Source organism: Neoarius graeffei, chromosome 26 (genome assembly GCF_027579695.1).
Source record: "Neoarius graeffei isolate fNeoGra1 chromosome 26, fNeoGra1.pri, whole genome shotgun sequence".
In the NCBI taxonomy this organism is placed as follows: Eukaryota; Metazoa; Chordata; class Actinopteri; order Siluriformes; family Ariidae; genus Neoarius; species Neoarius graeffei.
The window spans coordinates 12,629,887-12,650,385 of record NC_083594.1 but is presented as its reverse complement, the minus strand read 5'-3'; the positions used below and the strand labels follow the sequence as shown (position 1 = coordinate 12,650,385).

Sequence of the window (20,499 nt, the reverse complement as noted above, 5' to 3'; positions counted from 1 at the left end):
TCAATAATTTCTTGTTCTCATTGTCAGCAATTCATTAAGGCTAATTAATATACATCTTTTACTCTCAAACTCAAATGGATGATGAAAGCAACGAGAATATCATGTATATAATTAGTTTTTTGTAAAACTGTTGAAAAAAAAATTTTTAAAATACAAAACTGACCAAAAGTAATTAAAACATCTGTGAGTCATCTACAAACCAATGATAAAAGTTAATATCAATAAATAAAACTGAAATAGCTTTTTTTTTTTTGAAGTTTGCCAAGTTCCACATTCATAATAATATGGTTGTCCGCACATGCTCCTGATGCTGTAAACTCCATCTCATGATGTGGTAAAGAGCAGTTGGTTATTGATTGTTCTGATAAAACCCAGTTTTGTGTCCTAACTACTGTAATGCTCTGTGCTAACACTAACAAAAAAGGCTGCACTCGAGAGTTCACAGCTGCTTTGGTTAGACAGCGGTCCTCTTTCCTCACATACTGTACATTTATCCAGGACAAATTCATCAACATCTCCAGATATCTCCACAAAGGAAACCAAGGGTTTCTTCATGTCCAAGTAGGACATGCAAGAAATAAGGCTTGTTGGCAACTTGTGATCATGAAGTCATGTGATCAAGAAGGCAGTAAAGTGGCGATGCGCGTCCAGAAAAAGGCCACTAGGGGGAGGCTGCTGCTACAAGTCCTTCACTTGGCTCCACAATGTGATGAAGCTCTGCCTTGCAGATGGTGGGTGTGGTGCAATGCAGTGAGCTCACAGCAGGTGGTTCCTCATCACCTGAAAACACAAAGGCAAGACAAATGAAATGGAGCGTCGACTTTTAGTCAGTCAGTTCTTGCATGTACAGCTTACAAACATACTACACCATACCTACAAAGTCATTGCGAATCATGAAACGACGAGACGTCACTCACTTTCCAGATTATTTGTTTAGACCGTTATGCCAAATTAAAACTTAGGGAACACACACATGGGGGGCGGCAGACTGCTATCAATATGCATCTTGTAACTTAAAACGAACACACCAATGTGTTTGCTTAACCATTACTAGAACAATAAAATAAATGTTGGTGCTATAGCTTGTATTTTCTTTATAAACTCAGTTGTGGAACTTTTTCCACTTCTCATTGTACAGATACGCATGTTCCTGTCACTACACCACGTTGTTCAAGTGTCTACTTCCTGTACTTCATGTTTTTACACTGTCAGTTTTCATTGGCTACTCATGAGACCTATTAAGATATATTCTGATGCAATTCCACTCACTCGGTCAGGCCCAAAACAAGACCAGGAGGCTACAAATGAGCATTGCGAGCTTAAAGCTAGACAGCCTTTCGATTTCATAAAATCAGTGAAATTTAGTTCCCACTGAAATTTGGTCATTGTAATGTTTATTTCTGTAATATCTCACAAACTATCAGGCCATTCTGTGACTGGGAAGTTATTTAATTTGAGGGGATTAAACCAAATAACGTGCATGAAATCGCTCGCTTCACGCAGTCAGACAGAGGAAGTCCGTGTGTGCACACATGCGCAGGTTTACCTTTGACCGTGCACCGACAGTTCCATTATTCTGTCACTAAATAAACAGCTGATCACACCGAGGTGCTCGCTGACCGCCAATATTTATTAGTTTGGTCCTGCTTTTCCTTTGCAACATAACATCTTTTCTTCTCGCTTTCCGTTACTGTAGTCGGTCTTCCACGTTTCATTCGCACACTCACATCTGCCATTTTTCTCTCCCGTTTCAAATTTGTATCCCACAATGCCTTGCGCGACCTGGGAAAGCCCATCACATGATGCATGATGTAGTATCTTGTATTGGGTCATGGTGAAGCAGGAAAAAAAATAGCAGAGAACTCAGGGCGGCGGCACGGTGGTGTAGTGGTTAGCGCTGTCGCCTCACAGCAAGAAGGTCCTGGGTTCGAGCCCCGGGGCCGGCGAGGGCCTTTCTGTGCGGAGTTTGCATGTTCTCCCCGTGTCTGCGTGGGTTTCCTCCGGGTGCTCCGGTTTCCCCCACAGTCCAAAGACATGCAGGTTAGGTTAACTGGTGACTCTAAATTGACCGTAGGTGTGAGTGTGAATGGTTGTCTGTGTCTATGTGTCAGCCCTGTGATGACCTGGCGACTTGTCCAGGGTGTACCCCGCCTTTCGCCCATAGTCAGCTGGGATAGGCTCCAGCTTGCCTGCGACCCTGTAGAAGGATAAAGCGGCTAGAGATAATGAGATGAGATGAACTCAGGGCCACGTGGCTCTAAATTCATTAATTGTTCTATTTAAAAAAAAAAGCTAATAAAATTGGAATTTGTGATTCAAATTCAGGAGTTTTCGGTCAACTAAACAAAAACTAGATAGAACTCGACGCCAACGGCGTCGATGGGGATGCCTCCGCCTGGTAGACTACACGCCTTATTAAGTTGTGATTTGGGGATGGACATTTGAACTCACAGTAATCATGACCTGGTGAAATTACTTGTAGTAGCCTTGGAGATATTGTGTTCACAAGGTTTTCGGACAGACATTTGACCTCACAGTGACCTTGGCCTTAGACCTTTTGATCTCAAAATCTAATCAGTTTATCTTTGTCCCCAAATGCACAAATGGTGAAAGTTTGGTGAAATTCCTTTGATTTGCCTTGGAGATAGTGTTCACAAGGTTTTCGGACAGACATTTGACCTCACAGTGACCTTGACCTTAGATTTTGAGATCAAAAGGTCTAATCAGTTCATGTTTGTCCCAAAGCGCACAAATGGTGAAAGTTTGGTGAAATTCCTTTCATTAGCCTTTGAGATATCGCGTTCACAAGGTTTCGGGACGGACGGATGCACGCATGGACAACCCGAAAACATAATGCCTCCTGCACCTTACGGTGGCAGAGGCATAATAACTGGGTGTCAGGGAAAATTATTTTTATGACCTACACTTGGAAAATCTGAAAGGCAGTCTACCTTCAACGCTCTCAGGATTTATGTCCGAGACCTGAAGTTGAAAGGAGTGAACCTAGAAGAGCACCAGTGCAACTCTGACCAGGACCGGGCCGTTAAGACAGACAGACAGACAATTTACTCCCTGCTGACAAGACCCTGTATTCGAGATACATCAACAGATACATCCATCTATATTTCATTTGAGATGTATAAGAGACCCTGTATTCCTTCTACGGTATATGTGAGGAGAAACAACAAGAAAAGGCAAATGTGTCTTCTTCAGGTGGGCCATGTTCCTTGTTCAATGATGTTTCTTTGAACCAGTTACTGCCATGCATCTACCTCCTACTTCTGAGCCCTGTGAAAATGACCCTATCTACGTCTAGTAGTTACGTAGCTCTGCGTTTCAGTTCATCGAATTGTTCTTTTGTTAGAAAGTAATATTGAAACAGTGCCCATACTTAGCCACAGCTATGTGCATAGCTAGCTAAAGCTGTGTTCACATATATACCAGTACGATAGTGGTATAACTGTATCGATACAAAGTATACTGGTACAGTTTAGTGCATCTGTCCACACTAGCGAGAAATGTTTGCGGTTTTCTTTCACGGTAGTTGAAATGCGCATGCGCGATGTTTCCGTGGTTACCGAGTAACTTCCTTCCGAGAATATGGCGGATGAAACAACATGTGCGCTTTTTGTTGTCAATATACAGTCTGTATTTCTGGTGGTCATTTATTCAGTCGAATCGTAGAAAACGCGCGAGGCAGTTGAGAAAGAAACAAATGAATCTCCGTTCTTCACTATTTTATTCAGCGAAGACATCGATTGAGGTGTGTGACTTTGTGCATGTGCATTATATTTGTAGCGATACAGAACCGCTTCATCTGTCCACACTACAGCGAAGCGCTACAGTACCGATACTGTACCGGTACGAAACCCATACATTTGTGGGTTTCGTACCGATACAGTTATACCGCTACAGTACCGGTATAGTTGCTAGTGTGGACGGGTGTTGCGGTACGAAAGTAGTATCGCATCGGTACAAAATCCCTAGTGTGGACAGGGTATAACTGCACTACTGAGCTCAGTAAGCTAAACAGTAATGCATATTAAAAGAACTAAGGACAGCACTCTGAGGCTACGTTTACATTACGTCGAATCAGCGGATCATCAGATTAACGTTCTTAAAACGATTCGCGTTTACACTAAAACCGTTAGCCGTGCACACAGCAACACCAATACGCGGATACGCTCGGCTCCGCAGGCATCCTGCGCTCCAAATCACTCCGCCCTGAACAGCGAGTGCCCTCTGGAGGGTGCGCACTCCGGCCCTGCGCAGCTCACAGAGCGCGCGAGTGAAGTGCACGAGCCACGATTCGGGACTGAGCCGCTGTGTGTGTGATCCCAGCGCATATCACTTACTACTTGCAAGTGGAAGGATGGCAAGCCTAAAGACAATCATAACTACACAATGGGCAGTATTTGCATCAGTATTTGCAGTATTTTCATACTTTTATACTCTTTAATGAAAGGTGATACAAGGCGGAAGTCCACGCCGTTTTTCAGCAGTCGCGTCACATGACCAACGCCAGCGAATCAGGAAGGTGGATGTCACAGTGACGTTGTCCAATGAGGATGCCAGCTAGAGCTCAGCACAGCGTATTCGCGTATCTCAATGTTTACACAGCACCGGACCAGACACGATCTGGATTGAATACGTGGACGCTGGCGGATTCCCGTTTCCCGGCTTTTCCAGGTGGTTTAATGTAAACGGACAGTGCATCCGCGAAGAAAACGAGACAGATACGGTCTAATGTAAACGTAGCCTGAATGATAAAGTATGTGCAGCGTTAACCCCTCCCCCCCCGCCCGTTTCCTGCTCAGTTTGGTCACTTGCCCATTGCAACTCACCATCCAGCTTTCCCTTAAAAAGAAAAAGAAGGAAAGCACAACTTTATTCATCACACACTTGTGAAATTTCCTCTCTGCATTTAACCCATGCACACACGTGAGCAATGAGCACACACACATACCCAGAGCAGTGGGCAGCCATGCTAACAGCGCCTGGGGAGCAGTTGGGAATTAGATGCCTCGCTCAAGGCCGTCCCATATTAACCTAACCGCATGTCTTTGGACTGTGGGGGAAACCGGAGCACCCGGAGGAAACCCACGCAGACACCGGGAGAACATGCAAACTCCACACAGAAAGGCCCTCAACGGCCGCTGGGTTTGAACCCAGAACCTTCTTGCTGTGAGGCGACAGTGCTAACCAACATAATACAACATAACAGATGTTACATGTCACAGCTCAGCCAATTTTGTTCCCTTGACTCCTGGCCATTGATGACCAGCATTGTCAGGATTCAAAGCAACTTTAATACATTTAATAAACTTTTTTTTTTTTTAAATGCATTAAACCTAGTGCTACACAATGGCTTGTTAATGGGCTCAACTAAAGTTAGCAATTTACGCATCCAAACTACAAAGAACCCTTGTTTGAGCTTAAACGGGTGGCTATGAGTAAATATGACTCTCCTTCATATTCAACAACTTAAAACAGTATTTCATGATCTGAAATGCAAAGCTTCATATTTGGTAGCTTGCCTGGTGTATCCGGACAGAATGGCGGCAATGAGTTTAAAGAAACGTGCTAGTAACGTTAAAGGGATTTTGATTGATCCAGGAACATGGCCTTTGTGAAGAAATCACATTCACTACATGGAGGAAAATAAATCGCATTGAGTACTGCAGTGGCCAAACCCGATTACCTTAAATAAAAGCTGTGTGTTTTCAATCTGAACTATTCATTCATCTGAGAGCATTTGTCAGGAACATTTTTTTTTTTACCTAGTCCAGAGGAAGACGACACACTTTCTGTCAAGGAGGACGAATCTGCCAGGTCTGGTGAAAGTCCCTCCATCAGTGGGATTGATAACTCTGAAGATGGCACTGATGAATCATAGATTCCAGAGTCTCTGGGCATTTCTGGAGGGCTTGCTGAGCCATCTGTATGGCACAAAGGCCCTGGTAAAGCGCTTGCCTCCTGACCTGATGCTGACGACTGTGATGAATTTTCCTCAATTTCATCCTGCGCTGAACTCGAGGCCATGCCAGAGAGCAAGAAAGTGCCTGGATTTGGCATTGTGGGTGGGATAAGAATGTTCATGATGGGGCGCTCGATCTCAGAGGGCCACTTCAGCACCACCTCGTTGAGCGCAAGCCCCGAGTCGGGCTTCTCGTGCTTGTGAGGGATGGGAGCAGAAACAGGAGGCATGAGCTGTCGCTCAAACCAGTCGGGTTCATGGGTGATGTGCTGGTGCATGTTACAGATGGCTACGTAAAGCGAGCGGCCCGCCTTACTGCGGAAATAGTTGCGCTTGCTGACAGCGGGCACGCCAAGCTGACGCGAGTGCAGCCGTGCCAACAGCTCTGGCAGCTGGTCCATCAGCTTGAAGCGGGGTGCTAGAGCCAGCGAGGCAGGCACGTCAGTCTCACGCGAGTAGTCAAAGTAGACAGTCATGAAGCGAGAGAGGTCAGCTGAGCCCTGCTGAGCCTCGCGCAGTTTCTCACTGATCATGGCAGCAGCTACAACAAAGAGGTCATTGCTGCTCAGGTCTGGTATAGCCACCTCTTTGTTTTTCTCCTTGGATGTAGCCTTGCCTTTGCGATGCCTTTTATCTACAAAATATTTAAAGCCTTTGGAGCAGATGGTGATGAGGAAGTGAGCCTCATCAATGTGCCGACTCAACCATGACATCTGACCTTCCTTACAGATTTCCAGATGCTCCCAAAGATCCAGAGCCACCTAGATGCAAGCAGACATAAATAAATAAATTAAATTAAATGCACTAATTAGGGATTGGATTAGCTGGACTAACACTTAAATTGCAAGAAAACATTTTGGATTAAAACCAGCAATGTCAAGATCATAAAGTTTGATTCAGATTAATTTTAATGTACTTTTCCATAATAATGCATCAAAGTTGCTGATTCAGCTTAAACATAGATTTTTTTTTAAGGGTATTATTGCATCTAATTTTTACACAGAATTTTTCGCCCCTCCCCCCAACAAAATGGCTTAGTATTTCACAGTTTACATTTAGTACTGATGATGTCATAGGACACCGGTGTTTATAAACCCTTAAAACTCATGTCAGTGTTATTTTAAATCATAAGCAAAAAATTAAAAATAAAAATTCCAATGGAAAGAACGATTCCATCTCGCTTCCATCGTTAACCAGCAGGTGGCAGTCTGCACACATTTCTAAATCACCTTGAACCCCTCGGTGCTTGAAATTTTTAAACCAAGTCTGGGGTACAAAATGTCCAGCATGACTGATGACCCCCAACCGTGTTCCTCGGTAATCGTTAATTTTGTACTGAACAAAGAGCAGACTGGAGCTCACCGCACATCCACAGAAATCCTGCAGGAAAAAGGCGAAGCTCTGAATGACAGCGAGATGTTTGGGGCAGTCTTTAGGGGAGTAGCAGATGAAGACTTTGGGCCGAGGCCACGGTCTCTTTGTGCTCAAGACCGTGGTGTGAGAGGACGACTCGGAGCTCTCTTCGTCCAGGTGGGAGTAGATGTTTTCTGTGGAGAGATTCGAGATGAAAGAGTTCAACAGGGCTCGGGGAAGATTTGGAGCTAGTGGGAGGGGGTGAAGCATGTCAGTAGATTCCAGTGCATTTATTATTACCATATGATAAAAAGTTAACTTGGGCTGACTATGAAATAAGGCCTAACAAACGCTGCCTGCACAGTACCTCCGAAGGGACTGCATGGTCAGGCCTACTATCACTGAAACATAACCATTAGGCAGCCATGATCTTAGCCATAACAGCACAGAGGGCGTGAATTATTTCATTTCATTACTTTCCACTTCAAGATTCCTTGCACGCAAACAGCCTTACAAGGAGTTTCCTGTTGTCCATCATGAGCAGGGCAACAGTAAAATGGTGCGAGTACAAATGCTTAGATTTCCCAAGCCATTAATCCTCATCTGTGCTGAGAGATTACAAAGCTCAGATTACAGTCGCTGGACAAAAAAGTGAGTTCTGTAGGTAATAAGATCCTGACTAATGAGGGTGGAGGAGAGAGACAGAAAGAAAGAAAATGGGGGAAAACACGCACCTTGCTGTTTCTTGCGGCACATGACAGTAAAGAGAGTGGCAAAGGCAGACATAATGACCAGCGGCACGGTTATGGCAATGGCACGGATGGGTCCAGCCCACGGAGAATGCACTGGAGCAAACAAAGTGAGGCGTCAGTCAGTAAACAACTGATGTTACAATTTCAGCAAATCATGAGTGATATAATATATTTTTTTTTTTTACCTAGGGACAGACACACACATGGGGTTTTCCCCACTGTACAGTCAAAACCAAGAACTAGCTACAGCGCCACCATATCCCCAGTGTCACCCAGTGTCACCATGATGACAGAAAAATAACATCAACAGTAAAAGACGTAATGTTTAGCAGTTTGGTTCACCAGCTTATCAGCCGTATATTAGAGGTCTGCGCGGGACAGAATTTTCAGTCCCGCTCCCGCCCGCATTGTGCAGTCCCGCTCCCGCCCGCAAAGAATTATGATTTTCAGTCCCGCTCCCACCCGCAAATCCCGCATGATGCAGACGTTCGCGTTATTTCTCACGAAAGTTCTTGTCATTGGCTTGGGGAATTAAACATGCTGAGCTTAGCTGAGCTCTCCACTGACCGATCCTTCATTTATTGCAAGTTTATTCTTTAGACTCTGACATTCTGCTGACACATTCCAAGTTGAGCGCTGCATGCGCTCATGATTGACAGCTCTTGCTTTGATTGACAGCTCTCGCTTTGCGCACTCACACTCCCAAGTCTGTGGCGTTATGATTCCAACCGCGATTTCATTCTCCTCTCATATGAAGTGCTGCGCAACCACAACCAGCTCCTCAGATTATACACTGTCTATTTCTAGCTTTAAATTGAACAATCTGTGCGATACACAGTCCTTTTTAATACTAGTTAATACTTTAATACTTCTTAATACTTAGGACTAATACTCTTGACTTTTTAACGGTAAATGTACCTCTTTTTAAAGCAGCACTTACTTCTGAAGCACTGTGAGCTTCACTAGAGGAGCTCTGCTCTTCTGCCATGATCGGAGATCTCTCTCAAACACGGAAGAGCGGAAAGGAATCGGAAACATACGCGAGATTAGACCATATCCGTAAATTTAGGCATCTTAAAATGTTTTTATTAATGCCAAATAAAATATCCACCACAAATTATATACGATAGACATAAATTAATAATTTATAAATTTTATTTTAAACACGTTTTTAGTTAGCGGGACTGCAGCTTATCACCTCTCCTGCCCACGCCCGCATTGTGCACTCCCCCTCCCGCCCGCAATGAGCTTTCAAAATTTGTCCCGCGCCACACTGCTTTGCATCGGGTCCCGCGGGACTCCCGCGGGAGTACAGGGCTCTACCGTATATCCTTTGTGTTGAAAAGTAAATTTTTGTTTCAGACCACTGTTAAAAATGACAAAAAACAGACCCAATATTGTAACTAATACATACATCTAGTAGCACACCATATCATCCAAACCCAAAAGTATTTGTTTGATGTGGTTGGGCTTTAAAAAAAAAAAAAACCCAACCCCGACATCCATACTAAATCCTCTCTGTAGGAGCTAAAGTCTCAATGGTGTTCTTATTAATTCACTGTTTGTATGTGGGGTATAAATGAGACCGTCAATGACACTGTAGTTCACTCTGGCCCCGTCTAGTCCAGAAGGAACGATCTAAAGTGGGCCACCTTGCGCAATAAATGTTGCAAGCTATATACACACACTATATATAATCTATATCCTCCCTAGGAATACCGACCTATTTGCCAAAAAGAATCCAAAATGATGAGGAATTGACCGAGAAGCAGCGATTTTTGTTGAACGGCTCATTAAGGCTTAAATAGTCCATAACTTCATTAATAATTGTAATGAAGCAAATCTGGGTAGAAGTTATATGCATCCTAGGTACCCCTACCTTCATGCCAGAAAGAATCAAAATACATGAAGAATTGAGGGAGAAGTAGTGATGTGTGGAAACTGCTCGTTAGGGCTTAATTACGCCATACAGTCATTATTAATTGCAATTATATGAGAATTAATTGACATATGAACCCCAGGCAGACCCACCTTCCTGCCAAAAAGAATGAAAATCGGTGAAGGACTGAGAGAGAAGAAGCAATTTTCGCAAAATGTGGAGGACGCCAGACAGACGACAAACGACGTAAAACACGATGGTGTGCACTCATCGCCTGTCAGCCGGATGAGCCAATAACCAAATCAGCAGTGAACGGCATCACTAGCTCCACCCATAAATACCATGCGTTCCTTTTGGCACCAGTTTTGAGCATGTACTGAAACCCATCCAGCTGGAGCTTTTGGTATTGGGTTTGGTGAATGGGGGGAGGAGTGGTGGTGCCAAAAGTTCAAGTACATTTGGGGGGGGACAAGATAACACGAAGACACTTGGGTAATTTGGCACCAAGGTACCATCTCCTACCTTGGCTCACGTGAAACTGAGTCTGTCTCCGGGTGTTGTTGTTGTCATCACGGAGCTAGAGAGTAAGTAAGTAAGTAAATAAATAAGAGTATGCAAGTCTACATGTATCACAAATTCAGGTTCACAACTCATTCTTTTGTAACACAAGAATACTGTATACTTTACCTCTATCACATATGTTCCTGGAGTAACATCTTGCAGAATGCATGTTGATTTAGGGCCATTCAGCTCCTACAAAATAATGACACAGGCATTTTAAACACCACTTTAGTCTTAATCAAGTGAAATGCTTATTCAAGAATTAGCCCAGAGGATGAAATTAATCTATGCAGACTGTTTAAAGGATTAAGAGCAATGGAGAATACTGGAATCCCTCCTACAATGTCCAGACGTGCCTCATATTTCAATCCATTATCGGTGTTACAATGCACGGTATGTTAAAGCAGACGTGAGGTAGAGCAGTCTAGACTTCCGAAGGTGAAATCGAGTCTGCTTTTTACATTATTCCAAAGGGACCAAGTGTGATGGTATGAGGCTGCACTCAAGGAGGGGGAACAGAAATTGGACTATCCTCACAAAAAGAAAACAACGTATGACTCAAAACAAAATGGCCGGGATGTGAAATCTAGGTCACAAAAGCCTGCAATTTGGGTGAAAAGGCGCAGCTTTCCCCCAAAGAAACAAAACTGCAGCTCAGGATTTGCAGGGGTCCCTAAATCCCTCTTAAAATATACAACGAGGGAGTAATCCTGGCCAAAAAATGTCATCTAAAAGTTAAAGAAAAGTTCATTTCCAGTTCCCATCACACACTCTGGGTAACAAAGTGGGGCTGGGAAAGCACTCAAGTTTTTTAGTTCTGCGAAGAGTGCACATCTCCCCCAGGGCAGGAGGAGCCGGAATGATCCACCGAGGTACAGGCCTGTTGGCCAACTTGCCCGACATGTCTATATATTATTCCTCCATCTGTGAAAAACATTACATGCTGCTGGATGCATTAACCCAGAACATCTCACTCCTACTTACACTTGCCTGCCGCCACCACCTCCTCCAGGGGCTGTAAGTGCATGTGTGTGCAAAGCAAATCTGACAAATTCTCAACTTGACTTCATTATGCCAGTGTTAAGCATGCACAGCTTTGTGTTTGGTGATCTACATAAAGATAACTGCGTAAGCCTGATCATGTTTCCAAACCTCAGAAAAAGCCAGTATTAAGAGTCATTTTTTGAATAAGCATCCCAAAACTGGTCAAACACAGTTAAAAGCTGTTAGCTCATTTAAACAGACATGATCAACATTTATGGGGAAAAGGGTTCCATGGAATGCTTTTATTTTTCTAAAGGGATTTTACTAAAACGATTTCATTGAAGATTTTCTAATATGAAATCTTGTTTTGAGGGGAAACTATTTGTACCAGATACACACGTGAAAAGTCCTAGATTTATTCATTTCCTAAAAATGTACTTTTTAAACTCAAGAACTTAAAAAAATCAAGCATGTTACGTTATTTTTCCGAAATGCCTTTTCTTCTTCTGTGAAGATGAATCATATTGTCACCTAATATACATTCTTGGAAAACTGTTTCTTTGAGCAGTTAACTGTTCCACATGGATCTTCAAGGTTTGATTTTCAAGGTTCTGTGGAGACCCACACAGCAGAAGCTCCACAGCTTCCTTTCAGGGAAAAAAAAGGAAAGGGGGAAAAAAAACAAAACCTACAAGCAGAACTATTAAAATCATCTAAAATCCTTAAGAAGACCTTTTCCCTAAATGCAAGTACTACAGGAAAACTACCAACAACACTGTAAATGATGACAATAACAACCTTAAAGGAGAACTGAAGTCATTTTTAAACTTGCTTTATTTCTTAACGTGTTATTCAATTACGTTTTCGGTTTTAGTAACCTTATCGTGACTTGTATTGGTAACTAATTGCAATTAAATATTATACTTATTAGCCTATTCGGTTTTTAGCCGTGTTGAATTTAGTTCGTTTGGTCCACGGCAGGCGTCGCTTATCCGCGTGACCTTCACGAGACTTGTGCGAGACTTCGAAACGTGAAGTGTCAGCGCCGCCATTTTGAAAACTGTTTTCCAAACGAAATATTGCACAAAAACGAGTTTAAATGACGATGACTGCCTACTTTTTTTTCAAACTTTCCTGATTGCTATCAAAACAAACAAAACTTCCGGCTTGATTACATCAGCATTCGAAAGAGGGCGCGCGCGTCTTTTGACAACGTTGGCAGATGTCGGTCACTTTGATTTCCGCTGTACGTTTTACTTCCGTCCTACGATGTCTCGCACAGGTCTCAACGAATCTCGTTTACGGCCATTGCTTTGACATACGGACTGATATTACAGAGCATGTTTCAAACACTCAACTTGCTATAGCAGCGACAAAATAGCAATCAAAAATGCATTCTAATATTTAATAAAATGAGAAATAGAAATTTTGATTTTTTTAAAAATTGCCTTCAGTTCTCCTTTAACAATGTAAGCATAAACAATGACAAACAACAGCAGCATAAACACCCCACCATTCTTTTAGTTCTTCATTCTGTCATTGGTGGAACTGTGGGAAACTTCTCAAAAGGTTCTTGAAATCTGAATGGTTCCAAAAATAATCCTGACTTCAATGGGAACATTCTACATTCTTTGAAAAATAGAAAACTTCCAAGTTTTCACTGAAGAGTCAGGATTAAAGCTACTTTAAGGAAGAATGTTGGGGGGGGAGAGAGAGAGAGAGAGATATTTTTTTTCCTTCATTATGATGGAATTTCTTCTCCTTTTATATGCCCAAGACAAGAAGCTTAATCTTTCTCAAATCCACAAATACTGCAGATAAGGCACAGGATCAACTCCATGACACCACTAGGATCATCTGTGCTGATAATCAGTCACGGAAAGTTTTTGTTTCTGACAACTTGCAAACCTGGGGACAAAAATCTGGCCAATCCTGTAGTGCACACCCACACCAGCTGTTTTGTACAGTACGAACTTCCAGATCCGCTCTAGGTTCAGTATTTTGAGCACTAGTTAATAAACTCATTCTTTGCCACTTACATTGTAACACGTGATCCGTCATTGTGACAGGGTTTTGTGTTTTGTTATGACCCCACCCAGAACAATTTGAATATTAAAGAATGAAGAGGAAATCCACTGAGCTCACAATAAAAGCAAAATGACACCATCGTTCAGCATTCTTAATCCGAGGTGAGGTGAAGCATGCTAACCGGTTTGCAGCGTTTGAGTTTGAAATGGCTCTCCTGTCGAAGCTTGTAATACAGGTAGTAGGTGTTGAAGCCAAAGGTGGGAGGAGCGTGATCGAAAACGACATGCAGATTGGAGCCGTGCTGGGAGATGTTGAGCATCTTGGGCTTCCAGACTTAAAACAGAGAAGGAGAAAAAAAAAAAAAAAAAGAATTCATAACATTATTTTGTAATACAAAGACTGAAAGACATGAATCAACTTGAGACTTCTGCAGATGGACAGTTCTCAAGCCTGAGGTACTCACATGGTTTGCAGACGAGGTTGTCTGGGCCGAGAAGCACTTCGCAACCTGTGAAAACAAAGCAGAAATTATTTATGACACCCTCCTGAAATTCTTTACTGTCAGAGATCTAACAAGAGCATGGTTTATAGGTTTGAAGAATAGTGATTTATGGACTATTATGAGTGAAGACTGCATGCTGAAAAAGGGAAAAGAATCCCAACTCACTGTTAGTGTGCAGGAAGGAAGGAGGGAAGAAGCTGTCGTTCATGAAGGTGGGAAATGGAACTATCCTGACCATGTAGTCCATCTCGAAGGCCAAACCAACAAAGGGCTGCGAACTCAGCTTCTGTCAAATAATTACAACAGATGTTCATTATAGCCAACTGGTTACTACTTGCTACAAATATCCATACCAAACATTCTCCCATTTATAAAGGAAAATGCCACCATAAAATTAACTTTTAATATGTGATGCAATGAGTTGTGTAATATTCTTTATACCACAACGCTGCTGAATTCTCAATTCTGATTGGTCAGAAGGTGATTCATTTTCTATAAAAGTCAAACCAGGAAGATGGTCAACATAATCTAACCTTAATAATAAACAGATTTAAAATGTTATTATTAAAGAATATATAAAATCGTTGTTATTCTAACCACATTCACTGGATATGAGCAATCACGTGCATTGGCTACTCTACTACTAGGCTATCAGCTCATATACCATGAGTAAAGAAAGACAAAATGGCGGCCGCATTGCTGAACCAACTGAGGACGAAATAAAAACTCTATTCGAAAACAAACCCCCCTAAAAATATTTAAAAAAAAAAACAAAATATGAAATGAAAGTATTTCATGGTAAGAACATCTTTTTTCAATAATAATAATACATTTTTCACAAATTGCTACCGTCATTTCACTGGTTTGATTCCATTCCAAGCAAAAATTATTTTGGAGGTTTTGTATAAAGTTTTTATTTATCGAATTTTCAAAAAATAAAAATGCTCCATTTCTCAAAATCTAGTGAATGTGGATAGAACAAAAAACAGTTACTCCACTCAATCTCGTCGTGCATGGTGCTACGCGCCTCGTCAGCTATCAGCTCATGTACAACTCGATTTGGTGGAATAACTTAATTACTGTAGAGTTTTTTTGTAACGATGTCAAATGATTAATATTTATGAAATACATATTCTCAGTGTGACAGCTTCTATAGCTTTTATGACCAAGTCTCACACCACTGAAAACGGGTTGAGGATTTTCCGTTTTCTGGTTTCTCATTCTTGTTCAAATAAACCAAAAAGTTTGTAGCTGCTATAACAGAAACTAACTTGATTTGTGGATATTCCACAACTATAAGTGGATCTTTTTTTTAAAAAAGGATTGTACATTGTGCTGTTCATTAATAATAAAACAAGAGCTGTGGTATAAGAGGAGTAAAACACTTCAGGCTGTGGTACTGCATAAAAATAATCAACTTCTGAGTGGCTTCATGCAGGGTTCCATCACATCCCCCCCCCAATCGCTGAATATTTATACAACAGCCTGACCCTTTGTGTTTTGTTTAAGGGCCCGTCCACACGAGTACGTTTTTGTCGAATCCGCATAAATACTTTATCGTTTCGGCCTTGCGTCCAGACGGATCTGGCTTTTTCGAGGTGTGAAATCGGTATTTTTTGAAAACGGGTCCCAGAGTGGGAAAATCCTAAAACGCCGGATAGCCCGGAGCAGTCTGGACGGTGAATGTGACTTTTTTCAGAAACTATGACGTATAAGCCCCGCCTCTCTAACCTTTAACCTCAGCCGCCACCACGAGACGTCATAACAACAATGGCGGACTACAGGCTTGTGCTCGTACTGCAGAAACGTCCAATGTGACACGAAGTAGAAGTTCCACTTCATTGTCGGTCCACACAAAAGACTTTCCTCTTAGAGTTGCGCTGGCCATGATCGTCCTCTTCTCGTGTTATGAGCTTGTTTGTAAACAGCGCATGACCTTTATACGCATGCTCCATGGCTTCTCTTCCGGTTTTAGTGTATTGGTGTGGCGGCATCACAGCACCACATATGCCCCTTTTCCACCAAAGCAGTTCCAGGGCTGGTTTGGGGCCAGTGCTTAGTTTGGAACCGGGTTTTCTGTTTCCACTGACAAAGAACTGGCTCTGGGCCAGAAAAACCGGTTCCAGGCTAGCACCAGCTCTCTGCTGGGTCAGAGGAAAGAACCGCTTACGTCAGCAGGGGGGCGGAGTTGTTAAGACCAACAACAATAACAATACCGCGAAAGATCGCCATTTTTAAGTAGCGAGAAGCCGCAGCTGTACAAATGCGAAGTCATCCATTATTATTATTATTATTATTATTATTATTATTATTGTTGTTGTTGCTGCTGCTTCTTCCGTGTTGTTTTTGCTTCGATATTCGAGCCAAGGTTTAAGCAAATGTAGCGACGTAACTGACGTATACAGCGACGTAATGACGTATACAGCAACGTAATGACGTGGCACCGCGAGCGATGGAAAAGCAAACTGGTTCTCAGCTGGCTCGCAAGTTGAACGAGTTGTGAACCAGCACCAGCACTGGCTCCAAACCAGCCCTGGAACTGATTTGGTGGAAAAGGGGTAATACAGGCCTGGCATGTACTACAGCGTTTTGGGTCGTTTCCAGTGAATCCGTGTGGACACACATTTCTGGAAACGACGCCGTGTTTACAGAGATTTTTTTCAAAACGACAGCGTATTGGGTGAGGCCGCGTACTCGTGTGGACGGGCCCCAAGTCAATAGGAAGAATTTAATTACATCAATTACGACCAACACTGCTACCTTTAACCTCCACTTTTTACTTACAACATTCTTGAAGGAGAAATTAAGCTGTCGAGGGTCCTTCAGGATCATGTGTTGGCACCGTTTCCCCTCCGGATTCTTGTCCTCCAGATAAACACGAAATCCCTTTACATGTTCAATACCTGCATGGATAAACACAAAAGGTCTCAACAATGATCCTAAAATACCAGTAAATTTCATACTGGCTTTTTGAAACCATTCCCTTTGACTTGCTGCATGCAGTGGATTGTGAATTATTTTTATTGAAATAAATATTGCGGCTTGGATAGCTTGCTTTTTGTTTAGAGTTGCAAAAAATTATTTCAGGTAACAGATTTCTATATAGAGTACGTGTTACTGTGTGGTCTTCGGGTTTTACATTTTGGTTATTCACCACAACCACTGATTACAGAATCAGAGCTGCCAAAGCGGAATACTAAGACCAACTTGTTGGAAAGGATATTTTATACCCAAAGTTTAACCAATATAAAGGTACATGCTAGAATTTGTCATTATTACTTTCTCTATGACAGAGCTAAGAAAAAGTTCTGGTACATGTTTCTCTCAGTGGAAAAAATGTCAATGGAAGATGTGCACAAAATGTTCAGCATTTTCTGTTATAATAAAGCCTGTAAAACATACAGGACTGAAACTGAAAGGTAAACAATACCGTTCCCTTACAAAATACTGTTTGTGTGATCCTTCAGATTGCGTCACGGATTGCAAGTCGAGCAGGGAATCCGTATCAGACAATCTTTCAAAACCATGAATTGTAAATCACAAGTCTAAATGACGACCATCGACCCATAATTAGAAGTGACGTCTTCCCTCTAAGCTAAACTGTAGCCCTGGCGATATCCGGGTGGGGGAGAAATATAATTTTTTTTTAAGGGGGGGGGGGGGGGGTTCAGAGCACAAATCCGCAAGTCCTTTTATACGCCTCCCTCCTTTTCTCCTTTTATTGGCACCCCGGAGAGGGACAGGAGGCCTTTAACATGCACAGAGGACAAATGTGCGTGCCAAAGGAGCATTCTCATGCCCTTCAACGTGTGCCAGCCTTCCTCCCTTTTAATTACATTTCTGCCTTATCAGTTGCAGGGGGAAAAGAAGAGAGTGGGATGAAGGGGGTGAGAGAATGGGATGGGGGGCAGCCTGCACACATTCCATGTGGTTCCGATTACCTCGGCAGGGAGCGGAGCTGAAAGAGCCTGCTCTTCAAGGCAGCGTGTAACTCCACACCTCCACTAACTCACAGATACCTCCATCGCTCTGTCTCAAAAAGCCACCGGAGGTGAAAGAGACACACACACACACAAAAAAAAAAGTTGTCCAACCGGTTGGGACTTTTACCCTCTTGGACATTTTCTGTTCTTTGCTAGAAGCTTCAGAGTTGTACATGGCTTAAGAGGGAAAAACAGAATCAAGGTTTCCTCTTTTTCAACTACCTTTTTGTGTTTATGCTTCTTAAATATATACCAACATCATATCGACTCTCGATTCAGTTCAAAGGATTAACCTGAAGCAAACAACAAGACACATTGTGCTGCTGCTCAGGGAAAGGGCTCACATTACCAAGTTCAATAGTGCCTCAACAGACGGAAGCCAGGGACACCCCAGTGCTCCCTCCCCTCATCCTCCAAAAACACACGCACACATTCCTCCAAAAAATCACAGGGCTCCTATGTGCAGATCTTTTCTCCTGCTTGGCTAGATTTGTGTGACTGTCAGGCCTGAAGGGAAGGAGAGAGAGGGGGGAAAAAAAAAAAAAACGCAGCTTGGCAGGGGGAGGAAAACCTGCGCCTTTGATCAGGACAGGCCTAGCACTCTCTTTGAAGACGAGGCCTCACTTCCAGAGTTGCTCTCCTCTCCAGTCTCTTATTTCTCCATCGCTGCCGGTCAGTCCGAGAGAGATAGGTGAGAGAAAACGACCCTTGTGCGCAGTCAGGCACGGCGGACACAAATGCATTTACTTTGTTATGGGTTCAAGAATCTGAGTGGGTCTCACCATCATCCAGTCAGTTCAGAACCTCAAAGTACTTGTGGGGACTTTAACCACTACCCTTCTTTAAAACAGGCTGGTGTAGTATCTGTTGCACAGGTACCGTATTTTCCGGACTATACGTCGCTCCGGAGTTTAAGTCGCATCAGCCAAAAAATGCATTATGAAGACGAAAAAAAAACATATATACGTCGCACCGGACTATAAGTCGCACTTTTTTGAAGGGTTATTCTATCCATAGAATCTGTGATTCTATCTGATAAGCGGCGCGTGGTTACTGCGCGACTGCATTGTTTATTTAATAAACGAACAGCTGAGCAGTGATAACGCGCCCTTTGCCCTGTAAGTAGCCTCGTCTGATTATTTTAAATATCTACTACCATCTTTAATACTATCACTATCGTTATTACTAATAGCCTATATTATTATTATAACTAATATTAGTAGCCTATTACTGATGCATTAATCAGTTTGCTTTTAGAATATTTTTACCGGTAGGGCTTATTATCGCCCCATGGCTCTTTCATCTTTGTTATTAAAGCTGTAGTCATCATCGAGGAGTGTCATTCTTCATTTTTGTCGAATTTTATTTCATCAAATCAGAGGTCAAGTAGGCTATAGGTAGATCATCTCCAAAGACAGGTACGGTAGTAAAAACAACCATCTAGTGAAAAAAAAAAAAACCCGCTCAGAGAAAAAAAACAAACAAACAAAAAAAAACAGGCAGAAAGTGCGCCTGCCAGTTAACGTCATATCAGATAAAAACATTAAACATTATTCAGACCATTAACACCATAACATCAGAGACGAAGAATAAAGCTCATCTTGGAAGGAGAGTCATTTTTAAAAATGCAAAACAAAATTTATAGGGGCGGCACGGTGGTGTAGTGGTTAGCACTGTCGCCTCACAGCAAGAAGGTCCGGGTTCGAGCCCCGGGGCTGGCGAGGGCCTTTCTGTGCAGAGTTTGCATGTTGTCCGCGTGGGTTTCCTCCGGGTGCTCCGGTTTCCCCCACAGTCCAAAGACATGCAGGTTAGGTTAACTGGTGACTCTAAATTGACCGTAGGTGTGAATGTGAGTGTGAATGGTTGTCTGTGTCTATGTGTCAGCCCTGTGATGACCTGGCGACTTGTCCAGGGTGTACCCCGCCTTTCGCCCGTAGTCAGCTGGGATAGGCTCCAGCTTGCCTGCGACCCTGTAGAAGGATAAAGCGGCTAAAGATAATGAGATGAGAAAATAATTTATAATAGCCCAGAGAAAAACTGGCTGAATATGTACCGTAACATCAAGTTATTCAGTAGCCTATAGGCCTAAAATCAGGGCTTAATTTGAGCCGGAACAAGATCCGTAACCTCCGTTGTCGGATCCGGCAGCTATTTTCATTTAATTCGGTGTTCCGGCAGCTATTTAAATGGATCAGATCACCTCCGTGACCATCACAAAGGGAAAAAAATCAAACAAATTAAATAAGTAAATAAAAATGTGTTTAGTGTTCGGTTTTGATATCTGTTGTTGATTTCTCTCCTATGACATCCACAAAATCTATGCGAAAGGGGAAGAGGGAGGGACATGGGGTGTATACTTCCGCTCAATAGAACACCGGGTTTTTTGTAGCCGTTAGCTTGCGCTGTGGAAAAAAAGGCAAAAAAACAAGAAAGCTTAATAAAATTTTTAAAATGAATTCTCCAATTTGTTTTGTAAACCC

General features: G+C 42.6%; 1 protein-coding gene across 2 annotated transcripts in view; it reads right to left on the bottom strand.

The window, feature by feature from the left end:
- il17rd (interleukin 17 receptor D) overlaps nt 1-20,499 on the bottom strand; it is a 40,303-nt gene continuing 19,804 nt past the window's right edge. The window contains exons 4-13 of one of the 2 annotated variants that reach the window (XM_060910405.1): nt 16,821-16,939; nt 14,202-14,322; nt 13,998-14,042; nt 13,716-13,867; nt 10,649-10,714; nt 10,484-10,538; nt 8,065-8,175; nt 7,340-7,524; nt 5,781-6,738; nt 1-780 (exon numbers count right to left, since the gene is read on the bottom strand). In XM_060910405.1, the coding sequence (XP_060766388.1) occupies nt 662-780; nt 5,781-6,738; nt 7,340-7,524; nt 8,065-8,175; nt 10,484-10,538; nt 10,649-10,714; nt 13,716-13,867; nt 13,998-14,042; nt 14,202-14,322; nt 16,821-16,939 (1,931 nt within the window). In that variant the 3' untranslated portion in view covers nt 1-661. The remainder of the gene's footprint in view (nt 781-5,780; nt 6,739-7,339; nt 7,525-8,064; nt 8,176-10,483; nt 10,539-10,648; nt 10,715-13,715; nt 13,868-13,997; nt 14,043-14,201; nt 14,323-16,820; nt 16,940-20,499) is intronic. The other variant, XM_060910406.1, reaches the window with a different exon arrangement.